The following is a 19677-nucleotide window of genomic DNA, read 5'->3' on the forward strand; positions in this document are numbered from 1 at the left end:
TGGCTGGCCTGCTGAGTTCCTCCAGCATTTTGGGTGTGTTGCTTGGATTGCCAGCATTTGCAGATCTTCTGTTGCTTATGATTGAAATAATTGTTATTCCAGATCTGATGCAGCACACAAAAAAAACACACCAGATAGCTTATTTACAAATGTAATGCCCTGGTTTAAGATTTCTATTGCTAAACTGTGACGTATTTTCATTTTAGCAGTTTTCTGCGTAAGCACTGTGTCCTGATAGTAAGAGTGTTTTGGCTTCGGCTAAAGATTAGGAGCCACGTTGTCCAACTTAGGAACGTGGTGTCAGCCCGTCGGGGTTGCCTTGGTACGTGCCGTAACTCTCTGCCCTGTGGAACATTGGAGAGTGCTGGGCAGGACAGATTTCTAGAGGTCAGTGGTCTGATCCGTGGTCTTTTGGTGGGAGATGCAGACAGAAGACACCTGGAGGGTCCCATCTGAAGGGGCAACCCTAATCCAAGGAGTACTTGTGAGTCAGAGGATTCTAAGAAGGGAAGTTCTCCTTGCGGTTGGTAATGAGAACTCAGCATTATGAGTGAAGTGATACACACAGAGACTACAGAAATGAGCTCCAACGTTTAAGTGCACATTTCCACTGGTTGAACTGTAATTAGCCCTTTTTTCTTTCTGTTAACTGCTTGATAAAATTGAAAATTGGTAAGTACACTTCCTTTATAATTTTATGCTGGTGTATGACCTGTCATTTCTGGACTACCGATGACTGTGTATGGCCAGTATTTACACAGCATTCACTCAAAGCAAGGTTCCTTTAATCAGGACATCCCGATGTTCCTGTTTGGCTGAGCCCCAAATCATACCGACCCTAGACATGTATTGCTTAGGAAAGGTGACCTTCTCACTGCCAAGTCACGCAGCCGTTAGCAGACTTAGCTAACGAGCCAAGTTGGTGTACAAGCCCCAGTGAGAGCGTTGCACACAGATTGATAGTATAAAGTGAAGTGACGCTAGACACGGGAGTGTCTGTACATAAGGTGACTGACAGGAAATGATAAAGTAGTGATGGATGGGGGTGTGGGGGTGGGTTAGTGGGTGGAGGTGTTGATCAGCCTTACTGCTTGGGGAAAGTAATTGTTTTTCAGTCTGGTGTTCCTGGTGTGGATGCCACACAGCCTCCTCCCTGACGGGAGTGGGATAAACAGTCCATGAGTAGGGTGGGTGAGATCCTTCATGATGTTACCGGCTCTTTTCCAACACCTTTCTGTATATAGATCCTTGATGGTGGGCAGGCTGGTGCCCGTGCTCTGTTGGTGCCAGTGTGCGTGAGCAGAGAGGGGAGCTGGGTCACGGTGCCCGTGCCCTGTTGGTGCCAGTGTGCGTGAGCAGGTACAATTCACCTCTCCCCAGTCTGGCCAGTTTCAGGTACAATTCACCTCTTACCTGTCTGGCGAGTTTCAGGTACAGTTCACCTCTCCCGTCTCACCTGTCTGGCCAATTTCAGGTACAATTCACCTCTCCCCAGTATGGCCAGTTTCAGGTACAATTCACCTCTCCCCTGTCTGACCAGTTTCAGGTACAGTCCCTATAACAATCAGGCTCCAGAAGTTTCCTGAATGGTTCTGATCCTACCCGCACCATCAGGTTCCAGAACAGCCATTGAACCAACCTTGTTACTCCTTGTTATCAACACTATTCATTTATTTTTATAATGTATAGGAATGTTATCAACTGCACTGTACTGCTGCCACAAAATCCATCATACATCAGTGATAATAAATTTAATTCTGATTCTGAACACAATGGAATACCTCTTGCACTGAGATGCACTTTGATCGTGTGATTGTGTTGCACGGTCTGTCCTTTGCCACTGTATGGACAGGGTTTGTGCAATTTATATTCTGCGCGTTATCTGTGCCAAAGTCCCTGTGACACTGCTGCAAGCTTTCCGTCGTACCTCTACCTCACTGTACTGGGCGATAAACTCCAGTTTACTGAGGGGTTCAGCATTAGATCCACAGCCCAGGTTGCTTTTGAAGTATATATTCCTCATTGTAACTTACTGTATACCTCATGTACAGTGAATTCTGGTTAACTGAGTCATCAGGACCAGTAGCTCTTAGCTCAATTAAGCAGCTGTCCGAGTTAGCTGAAGTTTCAAGGAAATAGTTAAAGTATAAAAAGACAAACTACTATTTAACCGAGTAAATGAAATACAGAAAAAATAGAACACTACTAATACATTTCTATAAAACTGTTTTGATTGCTGATAGTTAGCGACAGGGAAATTAATCCACTGTATGCTGCCCTGTTCTTTTAATTGACTGTAAATTAACAAAATCAGCACAAACACCTAGTGCAGATAATGACCTGCTTTCATACGTCTTTGACATTTGCATCCTCCAAATCTTCATTTTCATTGTAACATTCAAAATGATTGTTGATACCCTCAAATTCTTCAAGGTTCCTAACTTGAAGTAGTTAAACTGTTTCATTTTCACTCCCGGACGTTTCCGGCATCTCCAAGCCTGATTGCTTGAAGCCTCAGTAAGCAACAGTTGTGAATTGTCTTTCTGCCATCAGTGACAAAAATCACTGCTTACTGAACTCAAACACAGACAACCGATATTATTTACAAACCGTTTGCTCTAAGCACAGTGTAGCGTCTAACAGCCACACAAGTGCGCATGACCAAGGACAGCTAGAAACTGTTCAGCAACAGGCTCCTGTCCCAATTAAGAGGCATACTGTCCCAAATAAACAAAGGGAATCCCAGCTATTTTTTCGATTAGCTTTTTTTGTTCTTTAAGAGTTGTCACAGTTAAGTGGCTGTGCTGATTAATCAATGGTCCAATTAACCGGAATCAACTGTGTGTTACTTATTGTAATTTATGTGTTTTTTTAAAAATGTATTGCACTCTACTGCTGCAAGACAGCAAATTTTCCGACATATTGGACATCAGTGACAATAAAATCTGATTCCGATTGTTCTCCACTCCGAGATGACTGTACCTCAGGAATACCAGCTGGCATCTCTTCACAATTCACCACAGCCTCCCACACTGACGGTCAGTGTGGGAGGCCACTACACACCTCTTGTCTGAACACGAACATAAAATGGGGCCCATGCAAACGTCAGCGCAGCCACTGCCGCGACCCACACTCTGCCCAGTGTCTGATTCCAACAGGCTCAGAGGGGTTTCACACCCCAGTCCCCAGCAGGAGAGAGGGAAGACTTACCGGAATCATCCAGTTGGCCAGATCACCGTACTTGGATACCTGCATCCCGCCAAGCATTGTCATATTCACATGACCCCTGCAACAACAAAACAAGAGCAGTCAAAGATCAAAGTACATACGTGTCACCATATACAGCCCCATTTGCCTGCAGACTTTCACAGTAGAACACACAAATACAACAGAGTCAATGAAAAACTACACACAAGGACTGTCTGCGTCAAATCAGCCCTCACAGCCGGGGAATCACTCATACTCTCCCAGAGAAGGGTCAGTGGGAGCCCTCTTCACTGCCCTGTTACACACCCCCAGACACAATGGCCCTGTCACTGAAACGCAGGGCACAGAAACAGGCCCTTCAGCCCAAATGATGCTCACAACACGCTGGAGGAACTCAGCAGGTCAGGCAGCATCCGTAGAAACGATCAGTCGAAGTTTCGGTCCCGAACCCTTTGTCAGGACTGAAGAGGGAAGGGGCAGAGGCCCTATAAAGAAGGTGGGGGGAGGGTGGGAAGGAGAAGGCTGGTAGGCTAAACTCAGGTTGGAGCCCATTCAGATATGTCCATACATGACCTCCTCTACTGCCATGATGAGGCTAAACTCAGGTTGGAGGAGCAACACCTCATATACCGTCTAGGTAGTCTCCAGCCCCTTGGTATGAACATAGAATTCTCCAACTTCTGGTAATTCCCTCCCCCTCCCTTCCCCTATCCCTATTTCACTCTGCCCCCTCCCAAAGCGGCCTATCACTCCCTCATGGTCCCGCCTCCTTCTACTACTCATTGTGTTTTCCCCTATTCCTTCTTCACCTTTCCTGCCTATCACCTCCCTGCTTCCCTCCCCCACCCCTTTATCGTTCCCCTTCCTGGTTTTTCACCTGGAACCTACCAGCCTTCTCCTTCCCACCCTCCCCCCACCTTCTTTATAGGGCCTTGGCCCCTTCCCCCTACAGTCCGGACGAAGGGTTCCGGCCCAAAACATCGACCGATCTTTTCCACAGATGCTGCCCGACCTGCTGGGTTCCTCCAGTGTGTTGTGAGTGTTGCTTTGACCCCAGCATCTGCAGATTATTTTGTGTTAGCCCAAATGATGCATACTGACCAAGATTCCCACCTGGGCCAGGCCCATTCGCCTGCACTTGGCCCACATCTCCCGAAACCTTTCCTATCCATGCACCTTTCCATGCATCTTTTAAATATTTAATGTACCTGCCTCAGCCAGCTTGTTCCACATATGGACCACTCTTTGGGTGAAAAAGTAAATTGTTATGCACTAGCCTAACCTGGAATCATGGGCATCTTCAAAATGTGGTGTGTTAAGGTAGCAGCATTTATCATGAAGGACTGTTATGACTGAGGACGCAGCCTCTTCAGGGACGTACAGCAGCCTGAAGACATTCAGTCAGCATTTAAGGAAAAGTTTCTTTCCCTCCACCATCAGATTTCTGAATGGACAATGAATCCCTGAACACTATCTCACTATTTCCTTCTCTTTCTGCACTACTTATAGTAGGAACTTTATGTATTACACAAGAGAACAAAATTTCACGACACGTCAGATTCGGATCACCTGACCCAGAAACCTTGCGTTGAGGGTCCAGGCCCCGAAGCTGGACGAGTGGGCCTACAGTGAAGACACTGGTTCCTCACTGATTGGCCAGGCCAGCTCCACCCTTGGACCCCACTGACCTCCAGACTGAACAGTGCCTGGTCTGCTCACTGCAATGGGTGTTCCCCTGGCGACAGCCATCTCCTCACACCCCAACACCCCACCCCGCCCTACCCTCCTCCCCAAGATCACACCTAGCCGTACCTACCCACGGATCATGGCGAATGACTCGTCACTGGAGAAGAAGGACGCCCCAGGTAACACCGTCACCGTTTCTTTACCTGAGAGTAGGAAACAGACGTTCACAAATCTTCCTGCAACATTCCCATCCAGTCCAAGTGATTTGAGCAGAAACACAAGAGGGCTGGATTTGTTTGGCGATGACACAAGAATTGATGGAGTTGATAATGAGGAAGAGTAGTCAGAGAATCCATTGTGGGCTGAAGGGGAAGCAGTGTTCTGCAGTGGTTTAATACAGTGACATCCACACTGCCTTGTAAAAATATTCCACCCCCAACCCTTTGCTCAGAAAAATCAGTATTACAACCAGGGATTTTGATCAATTTAACAGATTTTTTTTTTTGCAAATCACATGCTCCTCTCCCTCCCAACCCCCAACAGTAGAGCCCAAAACAAGGAAAACTTCAAAGCATGAAAATCTGAACATTCAAAAACAGGAATGTCAGCAGTTCGTAAGTATTCATTTCCCTTTGGTCAGTACTTAGCTGAACCACCTCCCATAGCTACTAAAGCCAGTAGTCTTTTAGGACAAGTCTTTACTAGCTTTGCACAATGTGATGGAACAAGATTTGCCCATTCCACCTTGTAAGTTTGCTCAAGTGTGCCATGTCAGTTGGGAGGTGTAGGGAGACAGCAATGTTGAGGTCTTGACGGGGTTGTTCGATTGGGTTAAGGTCAGGACTCTGACTGGGCCACTCAAGGACATCAATTTCCCGCATTTGAAGCCACTCCATGGTTCCTCTGGCACTGTGCTTTGGGCCGTTGTCCTGCTGAAAGATGGACTTCCTCCTCAGTTTAAGCTTTCTGGCAGAGGCTAGCTGGTTTTTATTCAGAATCTCTGTATTTAGCAGCATTCATCTTCCTATCAATCCTGACTAGATTTCCAGTCCCTGCTGCTTCCTTACATCAAGATGCTACCTCCACCATACTCTACAGTAGGGATGGTGTTACCTGACTGTTGCACAATATTAAATTTACACCACACAAACTGCTTAGTGTTGAGGCCAAAAAGTTCCACTTCAGTCCCATCTGACCACAAGATGTCCTTCCACATCGACACAGTATCTTCTCAGTGACGCTTTGGAAAGTCCTTACAGACAAGGATATGTTTTTTTTAAAGCCAGGCTTTCTTCCTTGCCACTCCTCCATAAATACCCTTTTTGTACAAGGCCTCAGAGCCTGTGGAGCAGGAACGTCATCTCCAGTTACAACCACTGACTTCAATGGCTCACTCAGAGTGACTGGTGGTGTCGTTGTAGCCTCCCTTACAAGTGCCATTCATCCTTCTCTGGTGAGTAAGGGGTGGCCTGACCTAGGCAGTGTGACTGTGATTTCATACCTTTTCCACTTTTCCACAAAGGACTGCACTGAGCTCCAAGGAACAGTATGTCCGGTGCCTTGAGATGGTCTTGTACCCTTCCCCAGATTTGTGCTTCTCTATTATCACTTGGATGCTGAGAGGATGCAGGGTGACTTGGATAGGTTGGGTGAGTGGGCAAATTCATGGCAGATGCAATTTAATGTGGATAAATGTGAAGTTATCCACTTCGGTGGCAAAAATAGGAAAACAGATTATTATCTGAATGGTGGCCGATTAGGAAAAGGGGAGGTGCAACGAGACCTGGGTGTCATTATACACCAGTCATTGAAAGTGGGCATGCAGGTACAGCAGGTGGTGAAAAAGGCGAATGGTATGCTGGCATTTATAGCAAGAGGATTCGAGTACAGGAGCAGGGACGTACTACTGCAGTTGTACAAGGCCTTGGTGAGACCACACCTGGAGTATTGTGTGCAGTTTTGGTCCCCTAATCTGAGGAAAGACATCCTTGCCTTAGAGGGAGTACAAAGAAGGTTCACCAGATTGATTCCTGGGATGGCAGGACTTTCATATGAAGAAAGACTGGATGAACTGGGCTTGAACTCATTGGGGGGGGATCTGATTGAAACGTATAAAATCCTAAAGGGATTGGACAGGCTAGATGCAGGAAGATTGTTCCCGATGTTGGGGAAGTCCAGAACAAGGGGTCACAGTTTGAGGATAAAGGGGAAGCCTTTTAGGACCAAGATTAGGAAAAACTTCTTCACACAGAGAGTGGTGAATCTGTGGAATTCTCTGCCACAGGAAACTGTTGAGGCCAGTTCATTGGCTATATTTAAGAGGGAGTTAGATATGGCCCTTGTGGCTACAGAGGTCAGGGGGTATGGAGGGAAGGCTGGGGCGGGGTTCTGAGTTGGATGATCAGCCATGATCATAATAAATGGCGGTGCAGGCTCGAAGGGCCGAATGGCCTACTCCTGCACCTATTTTCTATGTTTCTATGTTTCTATTTCCCTGACTTCTCTTGAAACTTAGGTTCTCGATTAGCCAGGGCATCAAAGGGTACGGGGAGAAGGCAGGGGAGTGGGGATAACTGGAAGAATTGGATCAGCCCATGATTGAATGGTGGAGCAGACTCGATAGGCCAAATGGCCTACTTCTGCTCCTATATCTTATGGAATGTTCTTTTGTCTTCATTTTGGTTTGGTCTGTTGAAAATCTACTACACTGTTGGACCTTACAGGGAGAGGGGGCATTTATTCTTATGAATTCAGCGAAAACAGGTGATGGGATTAGCCTGGGCAGCGTGTTCAGCAGACATGGAGAACTGATCAGCCGTGTGCTGTGAGAGTCCACCCTGGTCAGCCTGCAGGGGTGGGGCCATGGACAGAGTGAAGCCAGATCTTAGCTACAGGGGGGCAACATAGTTCAGTGCCATCACCAGGCTGACAACTAGCACAGCCAAGCACCCCAGGGACACTGGGACTGGATTAGCCTCCCCAGCAGAACCCAACCAGAGGCCACAGCCATAACCCACCTCATCCCCTCCCTCTGCAGTGTGTGGGGTGGTGTCCAGTTCACATGGGAAACTCCCCACTGGCCTGGCTGAGGGGAGGGAAAGAGATCTCCTCCGGTCCTCAGTGAGTCTCACCTGCGTTAATCAGGTCTGCGTCCTGCTCTCCCTCCAGCGGATATGGACCCTGGAAAGGGAACGGAGGTTAATCCAGTAGACAGCAAGAGTGAAACCACAGCAGCTTTGCTCAAATCCCCACCGACATCCTCCCAGCACCAGTCACCAGCCCGGGGAGGGTGGGGTGGGATAACGCGGTGGACAGGGGACAGTGTCCTCACTGCGAGGAGGGTATGAGGGAGATTTCCCAGATCAGATCTGAACAGGGGAAGCTGCTCCAGTGCAGAAATGTTTAATCAGACAGAGACCGAGATCATTCTGAGACTGATTGGTGAGGGGGGTGGAACAGAGGAACAGACCGACGGTCCAGGAGACAGGCGAGAGGGATGGGCCAGTGAGGGGGTGTGGGAAAGAAATTGTTTTATACGGCATGGCCCAGGAGGGGTAGAAGCAAATCTGCCCATTTGGGAACCGGGGGTGCGGGGTATGGGGGGGGGGGTAAGAAATAAAGCAGGGGAAAGGGTGCTGGGCTCCTGGGACGGGGGGCAGGGTCCTCACGGTCAACAAGGCTGTAGGGATTTCTCAGAATTGATAGTGGAGGCTGTTTCACTGCACAGAGAGACGAGGTAGAGAGGCAGGAGTCTTCACTAGCTGCCCCTCTCCCAACCTCCATCGCCCAAATCCAGTGGCCGTCAAAGGGAACTGGTTCCAAAGCACCGCAGGCACAGCAGGCGGGTGAGCGGGTGGCCGGGTGAGCGGGTGGCGTTCACAGGCTGGGGAACAGAACCCTTCCTGCACATCTATTAAAACAGTAGGGTGGGGCTCTTTTGGCAGTGCAGAAGTGGAGATGCACAAGGTGTGACACACAACTGGAACAACAACCCATCTATTGTACAGGCATCACTAACTAACCAGCGAAAATCTCTCCCTGCACGTAGGAGGTTCTGCAGATGCTGCAAATCTTGATCAAAATCACAAAGTGGGGGGGGGGGGAGCTCAGCAGGACAGGCAGCAACTGCGGAGGGGAACAAAGAACTGATGTTTCGGTCCAAAACCCTTCATGAAGCCAGAACGAGATGGCCCCTTCCTCTCCGGCCCTGACTAGATAATATTAGCTCTGCTTGTCACAGGCACGTCGAAACACACAGTGAAATGTGCTGTTTCCCTCAATGACCAACTCAGATCGACCATGTGCTGGGGGCAGCCCACAAGAGACTCCGTGCCGGGGCACCAGCAGGGCATTCCCACAACTTACTGACACTATCCCATACACCTCTGGGAGGAAACCAGGGCACCCAGAGGAAACCCACACGGCCTCAGGCAGAACGTACAAATTCCTTATAGACAGTGGCAGGAACTGAACCCTGATCAGTGGTGCGCTAAAGCGTTACACTAACCAGTACACTTGCGTTGAGACTGGGGCACCACAGTGGCACGACCTTTACAGCTCAGGGTATCGGAGCTCAGAGTTCAATTCCGGCGCCCCCTATGAGCAAGCACGTTCGTTCCTTCCCGTGACCATGTGGGTTTCCTCTGGGGGCTCTGGTTTCCTCCCAGTGCTCCAAAGACCTGACAGTAGGTAGGTTAACTGGTCATTGTAAACTGTCCTGTGATTAGGCTAGGGTTAAATAGATGGGCTGCGGCGTGGCAGGGGGAGCCCGTTCCACGTTGCGTCTTGAAATAAATAAAATACCGACAGTTTATTCCTCTCCGTAGATGCTGCCTGACCTGCCTCATTTTGAGAATCCCTCCCTTGTTCTGAGAGTGCACACCCCCCCCAGCCTTTCAACAGGTCAGGGGTACCTCCAGCCAGCCCTGTCTCCCCGAGCTCCGTCCCATCCTGCTCCAAGACAGGCAGACTCCACACTCGCAGGAGCTGCAGCCTGTTGGCAGCCATCGGTCACCCGGGAGTTAACTGGACAAGAGGATGCACAGGGTCATGGGCTCCTCAGCTCTATCATACCGGTTCCCATCCCCCTGCCATATTAGTTTAAGTCACTCCCAACAGCTCTGGTAACAAGAGGATGCACAGGGTCATGGGCTGCGTCAGGCATCTTGGCTAGCAGGAGTTTCTGGACTGAAGGGCCTGTATGATTTACAATGGCCAGGTGCTCTGGTTGTTTCGAGACAGACATTTCAGATAAAACCAACAGCACAGCGCACCGACTTTAATCATCTGCTCACAAGTACATGTACAAGTATATCATAACAGCCCCCATTTTATCAAAACAAAGGAACAACTGTATTAACATTTAAACTCAATTTCTCTGAAGTCTGCTTTCCAGTGTACTTTCATGGAATTAACTTTCAAAGCATTCATTAATCATGCCTTATGTCTCTTATGCCTGTCACAAATACATACCACTCATTATTTCCATTTGTATGAGCATATGTACAAAATATAAAACATACTAAAATTAGACTTTGACTTCAATCTACAAACTACACAACCACAAATAGGACACGGTCCTCCTTTGAGTATAAACATGACATTAAAATGCCAAATAGTGTCACAGACTTATTGTTCAATTGTTCATGCAATTATTCAATGTGGGACAAAGTCTTCTAGATATTGTGGCCTTTTCACTGTGCGGCCAGAATGAGCTTTTACTGTTTTGTCCGAGTCCTGTTGTTTGCTATTTGCATGTTTCAGCGTTTCTGTTAGTGTCTGTGTTGTGTCATTAGCCTCTGCTAGTGTTTGGCTGTGTGCATTTGATGTGGTAGGCACACTGTGGTGACTGATCTCAGTTGTTTGACCTGGTTTTGCCGGTTCATATGTGATTGGTTTTTCAGGCAGTTCCTCAGCCGTCTTTTGTAGATGTGTGCGATTACTTCGGTAGATCCCAGAAAGGGTTTGAACTACATATGAACACTCATCAAGGGGCCGACACACAACTGCTTTCTCCCAATTCTTCTTACCTTGCACGAGGGGTTGCATGCACACGGTATCCCCTTCGTCGAGTGCGGCAAGATCTTTGGTTGATTTGTTGTATTTGTCGGCTTGCTGCTGGACGCTTTGTTTCATACGCTCGGGTACAACTCTGGGTTCCAGTAAACTCGCTGTTGTAGGCAGGAGCGTGCGTGTGTGGTGATTCATCATACACTGGGCAGGACTGGTGCTGAGCCCTTGCGAAGGGGTGTTGCGATGGTCTAGAAGTGCGAGGTAGGGATCTGCTCATGATTTGTTGCTCCTTGTGAGGATCCGCTTTGCTGTTCTATTCTAACTTAGCTTTTCCATTCACTCTGCTCTTTCCGGGGCTGCCACACAAGAGCTCAAAATCCCATTCTCGTGCAAATCTGTGAAACTCCACTGACGTGTATTGTGGCCCATTATCACTAACTACTTGTGTTGGACTACCATATCTCGCAAAATGAGCCTTCAATTTGCAAATAACGGCTGCGCTGGTCGTATCGCAAAGAAGATCCACCTCGAAGAAATTGCTGTAGTAATCAACGGTGACGAGGTACTCTTTTCCTTCGAATGTAAACAGGTCGCTACCTATCTTTTCCCACGGCCGAGCAGGTACCTCATGACTCGTAAGCGATTCTTTCTGCTGACTCATTTCGTATGTGCGACAAACATCACATGTAGCAATATATTGCTCGATGTCGCTGCTCATGCCCGGCCAAAAACGACATTCGCGTGCGCGTCTGAGGCAGCCTTCTACGCCCAAGTGTGATGAATAAATTCTTTCCTTCATTTGCTTTTGCTCACTTTGCGGTACGATGACACGCTCACCTTTGAAGATTAAGCCGTCTTTGTCTGCGAGCTCATCCCTACAGCTATAGTAAAGGTGTGAGTTGCTGTGATAGCATGTCACGTTCACTCAGCCATCCACTGATGATTACGCGTTTCAACATCTGTAGTGTATCATCTTTCGCTGTTTCTATACGAATCTGCTCTATACGCTCATCACAGATTGGCAGGTGTGATAGCATGTTGACTTCGTCGAAGCTGTTCTCCTGTCCTGGAGTACCGGTAACTGCTCGCGATAGCGTATCCGTGAGGTGCATGAGCTTTCCTTGACAGTAGGTGATGTCGAAGTCATGGCTCTACAGGCGAAGAAGCACTCCCTGTAGGCGCTTTGGTGCCTTCACCAACAGCTTCTTAACTATCATTTTGAGTGGCTTAGATCGCTGAGTACTCTTGTGAAGCGGCCAAAAGTGTACTGATGAAAATGCTCAAGTGCGAAAATGACTGTGTACACCAGAATGTCGTCTGCGATGCAGATCACTTCCGGTAGTCCTTCCAGTGCCTGATGCAGCCTGCGCTGAAAGATCTCTGATGAAACACTGGTTCCAAACGGGAGTCTGAGCCATCTCTACCACCCGAAAGGTGTGTTGAAAGTGGTGAGCACGCTTGATTCACGGTCCAATTTCACTTGCCAGAATGCAGAACTCATATCAAGTTTGCTGAAAACCTTAGCCTGGTCAAGATCTAGCAAAATGTCCTCTGTCACCGGAAGGGGGCAGTGTTCTCTCCTCAGCACTTTGGTCAATGGTCAAGGGTCAATGCATATACAAAGGTCGCCATTCTTCTCTGCGACCACTAACTGGCTACCCCACCTTGTAGGTTCATGGACTGGAGCCATCACCTTGTGGTCTACCAGTTGATCAAGCTCAGCTTTCACTTTCCACTTCATAGTGTGAGGTAGACATCGTGGGGGTAACTCTGTGGGTTGAACTTCCTCATTAATCTGCAGGTGGACTACACCCGGAAGCTCCCCAGGCGCATCATCGAACACCTCTGCATAGCGTTCTTCTGGTGTGCATTGTTTTTCCTTAAGTGTAGATGCATGCACCCTGCGAAAGTTGTCATAGTTGACCGTAATCAGCTCCATTTGCTGGCTGGCCCTGCTTCCCAGCAATGCTGTCAAGTCATCAGTGACCACGACAAATTCGACAGAATACTTGCGGTTCGTCATGGGGTTACACAATTTCACTCTGCACATCCCTTCTGCATTCATGGTGGTCTTGTTCCACATCATCAGCTTTTTTGTGCATTGTCTCAGTGTGTGGTCTACTCCCTCCAAGTATTTGCGAGGTAAAATGTTAACACTCGCCCCGCTGTCGACTTGGAAGTCTATTGGCTTTCCATTGATGAGCATCTGTGCGAATACGTCATCCTTTGTCTTCAGACTGTTGACCACCAGTGTGACATTGTCGATAAACTCGGTGCTGCTGTCACTGTCGGCTTGGTCATCGCTTCGTGCTGCTTCCACCCCATGCACGGGCTTCTGCTTGTGTACCTTTGCAAAGTGATTTCGAATGCCACACGCCTGGCACTCCTGTCTGTATGCTGGGTGTTGTTCCTTGTCTCCTGCATGTTCCGTGCCACAGTACGTGCAAGGGTTCCCTTTGCTTCTGTGGCTGTTCAAGGTGCCTTTTGCTCTGGCTCCACCACTAGCACTGGCCTCTGTCCAGGATGCTTCGAACCTTTCTTGTTAGTGCGAGGTTCAATCCCATGGACAGTAGCGGACCTGCTAGCTGTACTGAATGCTTGTAGGTGTGATTCAGCCATTTCTGTTCTTTTACAGATGTCAATGGAGTCATTGAGTGATAGCTTTCTCTCTTGTAACAGACATTTTCTGGTTTGGGAGTCATTAATGCCCAGTACGATCTTGTCTCTCAGCAGACTGTCTGACATACTCGAGCAAAAATTACAAGTCTTTGCAAGAGATCTAAGGCTGGCAAGAAACGATTCAAAGGTCTCACCTTGTTCTTGTTGCCGCTTGTTGAACAAGTACCATTCATATGTCTCATTTTTCTCAGCGATAGCATATCTGTCAAATGCAGCTAAAATCTTTGTCAGGTCTTGGTCTTCAGCCTCATCTGCGAACACAAAACTGCTGTACACCTCAAGTCCTGAAGGTGCAATTGTATGCAGTAATAATGCTGTCTGGTTTGCTGGAACCTGTTTGTGCAGTTGTGTACGACGCTGTAAGTTAGTCCACATCTGCCGCCATGTCTTCCATCCATCTATCACTCCGCGGTTGACCGTCACGGCCAGTGGCGGGCAGATGACGCTGACTAAGGGAGGATTTCTGCCCTGACCATGGTTCCCTGGCACGGGGTCGCCCTGGTGCTGGGTGCCACTGAGATTCTGCTGCCTCACCTCCAGGCACTGCTGCTGCACCCGTCTCTATTTGTGGCTGGTTGCTTGTCTGGGTCGACATTGCTCTGCTCTTACACTCACCCTCCAGTGTTTCAGAGTTGCGCTATTATTACTCTGCCAACTGCAAATTGAAAAAAAAATCGGGCGCTGCGGTTGAAAACAGTGATTTTCCGAGCCCCACCGCTGCCACCATGTTTCGAGACAGATATTTCAGATAAAAACAATGGCGCATGTGCACCAACTTTAATCGTCTGCTCATGAGTGCATGTACAAGTATATCATAACACTGGTCAACGTGACGTGGAACTGAAACTGAACTCCCGCCCCTCACTTGAACAGGAAACACGCAGGGATGAGACCGGTATATCACCTGCTCAGTACACCGCTCTTACCAGCCCCAGGACGCCGTTCTCGCTCTGCAGGTGCACCGTGATGTCCTTTTGGATGAAGTTACTGGCCAACATTGGCATCCCAATGCCCAGGTTCGCTGTCGCATCCTGGTTAAGGTCAAAAGGAAACTCAAAACATTCACACAACAGTTTCAGAGAAGTCACCAGTACCCCAGCACCAGGGATGTTTGCCTCCAAAAACCCATTAGTAACAGAACACCGAACATTACATTTACACACACACAACAGTTACAGGGGAATGATACTGCGACAGGGCCCCACTGGGACTGACCACTACTCCAGGGCCAGGGGTTCTGGGACGGTAGGCCATTTGCCTCCAAAAGCTCACCAGTAACAGAACACACTACAGGCCAGTCAACCCACAAAGTTGTGTCGACCTTTTAACCTACTCCAAAATCATTCTAACCCTTCCCTCCCCACATACTCCTCCATTTTTCTGTCATCCTCGTGCCTCTCAAATGTCCCTAATGTATCTGCCCCAAACATCACCCTTAGTGGCACATTCCACGCACTCACTACTCTCTGGGGAAACAAGTTACCTCCAACATCCCCCCCCCATACCTTCTTTCAGTCACTCTGAAATTACGCCCTCTCGAATTAGACGTTTCCACCCGGAGAAAAAGTCTCTGACTGTCCACTCGATCCATCCTCTTATCTTGTACACCTCTCATCCTCCGTCACTCCAAAGAGAAAATCCCTAGCTCACTCAACCTATCCTCACAGGAGATGCTCTCCAATCCAGGCAGCACCCTGGAAAATCTCCTCTGCACCCTCTCTAAAGTTTCCACATCCTGCCTACAACGAGCTGACCAGAACTGAACACAATACACCAAAGTTTTATACAACTGCAGTATTACCCTGCGGCTCTTGACATCAATCCTTGACTAACGAAGAGGGTAATGGAGGGGTTAACTCCCGTCCTCACCTCTCCAGGTCAATCCCTTATCATAATAACTGTTCCAGTCCGCCCTGTGGTCTAACAACCTGCTCGAGGCCAAGTACCTCGCCCTGCCGCCATCTTTCCTACCCTCTTTACCTCCACTTCAGCCTGTTTATTCTCTCCGACTCCAGGATGACACCTTGGTTGAGGGAGACCGCTCCCCACCACAACAACCGCAGGGATCTCACCATCTGCCTTGCACTCTTGTCTTTGGCACCCTGAAATCAACAGGGCGACCAGGGCATCTCCCTGTCTAAGAGCAACCAAGTCAAGGCCACCACCTTCCCTATAGCTCCCAGTGAAACACGAACTGCGTCATGAACAGATTCACGATTTGCAAAGCAAGATATCATCAGCAAAATGCACACAAATTTATCCTCGACTCCCTGATAAGTGTATCCTTAGGTGCTCGGTAACAGAGGTGCCTGGCACTCAGTTTCACCCAGCTCTCAGTCCCTCGAGCACAGCGTGAACACCTTCAGGCTCCTGTACCTCCTCCCTGATGTAGTAATGAGAAGAGGACATATCCTGGGTGGGGAGGGTCTGCCCTCTATCCCTCCATCCCTCACTGTACTATTCCAAACCGTCTACGCTGTACCATGGAGGTCACTGCCTCACCGTCCGGTGTGGAGGGGAGGGTCCACGGCACAGGATTGCAGGGGTCTGCACGGTCAGCCAGATCCGTCGCAGGCACAACTCTCCTCACCGGGGACATCGTCAAGAAGCAGATGCCCCAAGGATCCATCACCACTCTCTTCTCACTTCCACCATCAGGGAGGTACAGCAGCCCAAAGACACACCCTCAGCTCAGCTTTATTCCCATTCAACCATCAACACCACTATGCTCTTAATCTGTTCTAGTTTGTAATTTATAGTAATTGTTAAATGTTTTGCTCTGTACTGTGCTGCAAAACTACGCTGTACGTCAGTGAGGACAAACCTGGTTCTGACCAGGTGCCAGAGACGAGGAGCACGGCCAGAGTCAGGGTAACAGGTCGAAGGATACCATACATGCCGTCCTTGAACTCCAGCGCCGCTCTGCGGATGATGCGCTCCCTCACGATGTCGGCTTCCGTCTTGGCTTTGGGCTTGGTGTCGCCAGGCTTCCGGAGCGTGAGTCTCTGAACAGGAACAAGGCCTCAGAAATGGAAGATCACGGGAACTGGGAGGGGACTGCAGACAGCTCACAAACCAGGGCTGGCACTCTGGGGGAATTGTAGCTGTACCGGGAGGTGGCGGGGGTGGTGGGGGGTCGGGACAAACAGCTTTGGGTTACCCCACCAGGCTGAGCGAGAGAAGGGAAACCATCCACCTCTCCAGTGAAGTGGCAGATGAAAGATAAAACTTCCTTTGTCCCACGTACATCAAAACATGCAGTGAAATGCATTGCCAGTGTCGACAACCAACACAGACCGAGGCCATGCTGGGGACAATCCTCAACTGTCACCACGCTTCCAGTGCCAACACAGCAAGCCCACAACTCTCCAACCCTAACCCATGTGTCTTTGGAATGTGAGAGGAAACCAGAGCACCCGGAGGAAACCCACACGCTCACAAACCCCTTACAGACGGTGTCGGGACAAACCCAGGTGGCTGGTGTTTAGTGTTACACCTACCACCGTGTTACCATGCCGCCCCTCTTTCTGTCACACCATTTACTTTTGGAGTTAATAATAACCTCATGTTTTTGCACTGTACTGCTGTAACAAATAAAAAACAAATTTCACGTGGTATAAAACGGTGACAAGAAACCCGATAATAACCCTGTTCCGTGATTGGGCCCCTCCTGAACATGAGAAGCTGCAGTAATCCAGTCACGGGCACACTAGCTTTACCGAGTTCCAGTGTCTCCCTACCGCGGTACCCCTCCTCCCGCCTTCAAAGACCAGCTCCTCCCGGCGCCCTTGTCACTTCAATAGCATCCAGTCTACAGCTTCCACTTTTCCTATCAGGAGAACCAGGATGCCTCTCCGAGCCTGCTCCACCACCCTCCAGCCTTTGCTCCCCCAGAACACCGGTTCAGTGGAATTCAGTCTCGGACATACCAACGGACAGAGCACAGAGGGAACTCTACACTCTCCACGCAGAGAGGTTCCTACCTTGCTCCCAAGCAACCAGGCACCCTTGCCTTTGGCCAGAACAACTCACAGGTGTGTTCGAGAGATAAGGATGCCCACCCAACATCTACAGATAATCTTCCCAGGACTGTGTGTGTTTGGAACAAGGAGATGAACTTTGATTTCTCTAACTTCTGCTCATTTCTTTCCACCCCTTTCCATTGCACATTCTGGTTCCCACCTCACCCCTTCTCTTCTCCTCAGCTGCCCATCACCCCTTCCCTTTCTTCCATGGTCCCTATCCTCTATCAAATTCCTTCTTCTTCAGCCCTTTTCAACCAATCACCTCCCAGCTTCTTACCTCATCCTCCCTCCTCTCCCATCCACATGCTCTCACCAATCACCTCCCAGCTTCTTACCTCATCCCCATTCCCTCCTCCCCCATGCACCTGCTCTCACCAATCATCTCCCAGCTTCTTACTTCAGTTGTACCATCCTGCCTTTAGAATATTTCTTCTTTGAGATCCATCTTGCACCTCCAAATTGCTCCCTGAAACTCCAGCCATTGCAGTTCCACTGTCACCCCTCATAGTGCAGCCTTCTAATCAACTTTGGCCAGCTCCTCTCTCATGCCTCTGTAATTCTCTTTACTCCACTGAACTGACACACCTGGTTTTAGCTTCTCCCTCTCAAACTGCAGGGTGAATTCTTTCGTATTATCATCACTGCCTCCTAAGGTTTCCTTTACCTTAAGCTCCCTGTTCAAATCTGGTTCATTACACAACACCCAATCTGGAATAGCTGACCCCCTAGTGAGCTCAACCAGAAGCTGCTCTGAAAAAAGGTCCTGTTGGCATTCTACAAATTCTCTCTTGGGATCCGGCACCGAACTGATTACACCAGACGACTGACTATTAACATTGTTCTTTTGACATACCTTTTCTATTTCCCATTGTAATCTGTACATCACATCTTGGATACTGTTCAGAGGCCTGAATGCAAATCCCATCAGGGTCTTTTTGCCTTTGCAGTTTCTTTAACTCTACCTATAACGATTGTACATCTTCTGATTCTATGTCATCTCTTTCTAAGGATTCGATTTCATTTTTTACCAAGAGAGCAATGCCACCCCACACTGCAACTCGGCCCGGTTAACTGCAGTGTTGCCCTATCAGCAGACCGCCCTTCCCGACAGTCTCACTACACACCGCACCTGCCACACCATCAGCCTGACCGCTCCGGTTCCCATCCCCCTCCCAAATTAGGTTAAACCCTCCCCAACAGTTTTAGTAAAGTTGCCCTCAAGGATACTGGTCCCCCCTCTGGTTCAGATGTAACCCGTCTCTTTTGTACACGTCAATCCTTCCCCATTGATCCAGAAATTGTCCCCTGCACCAGTTTGTCAGCCATGCATCCACCTGTCCAATCATCCTGCTCTTACCCTCACTGGTGGGAAGCACAGGCAGCAATCCAGAGATAACTACCCAGGAGGTCCTGCCTTCCAGTTTTCCACCCAACTCCCTAACTTCTCCCTTCAGGAACTATGGAATCCCCAATTCCTACTGTTGTTCTTTTCACCCCCGTTCCCTCCTGAGCCTCAACGCCAGACGCAGTGCCAAAGACCCAGTCACTGTGGCTCCACCTGGTAGGTCGCCCCTCAACAGTATCCAAAGCACTATAGCCATTACTGAGGGGAACAGCCACAGGGGTTCTCTCTGTACTGGCTGCCCATTCCCTCTCCTGACAGTCACCCAGTTACCTGCCTCCTGCAGCCTGGGGCGGAGTACCTCCCTGTACTTCCCCCTGCCTATCACACCCTCCGTGTCCATGGGCCGAAGGCGATCAAGTTGTAGAACTGGAACACAACCCTTACTCTAAGCTCAATACCTGGACGGACGGGGCCAGCACGCCCAGCACCCTGCTTTGTGCAGAGAAGCTACGTTCCCCCCAGGGAAGCCGGTCAGAGCGAAGGGAAGCACTGTGCTGTGGAAGAAGAGGCGGTGTCTCTCCCTCGGCACTCACTGCACACCCGAACCACTCACCTCGATGCGCTTCTCGTACTGCTGCCCCTTCACGACCCTCTGAACGTAAATACTGGGTATATGCACATCCTCAGGGGCAAAGGTTCCCGTGTCGACGATCTCCTCCACCT

At 49.2% G+C, this 19677-nt stretch overlaps 1 protein-coding gene across 3 annotated transcripts in view; it reads right to left on the minus strand.

Moving 5' to 3' along the window:
- Positions 1 to 19677, minus strand: part of LOC134347264 (succinyl-CoA:3-ketoacid coenzyme A transferase 1, mitochondrial-like) — a 183962-nt gene that overhangs the window by 28530 nt on the left and 135755 nt on the right. For all 3 annotated transcript variants that reach the window (XM_063049639.1, XM_063049640.1, XM_063049641.1), the window contains 6 exons: positions 19568 to 19675; positions 16475 to 16589; positions 14511 to 14605; positions 8025 to 8073; positions 5024 to 5096; positions 3211 to 3286 (listed from right to left, as the gene is read on the minus strand). In XM_063049639.1, coding sequence (XP_062905709.1) covers positions 3211 to 3286; positions 5024 to 5096; positions 8025 to 8073; positions 14511 to 14605; positions 16475 to 16589; positions 19568 to 19675 — 516 coding nt within the window. The remainder of the gene's footprint in view (positions 1 to 3210; positions 3287 to 5023; positions 5097 to 8024; positions 8074 to 14510; positions 14606 to 16474; positions 16590 to 19567; positions 19676 to 19677) is intronic.

This window comes from Mobula hypostoma, chromosome 5 (assembly GCF_963921235.1).
Source record: "Mobula hypostoma chromosome 5, sMobHyp1.1, whole genome shotgun sequence".
NCBI classification, from domain to species: domain Eukaryota; kingdom Metazoa; phylum Chordata; class Chondrichthyes; order Myliobatiformes; family Myliobatidae; genus Mobula; species Mobula hypostoma.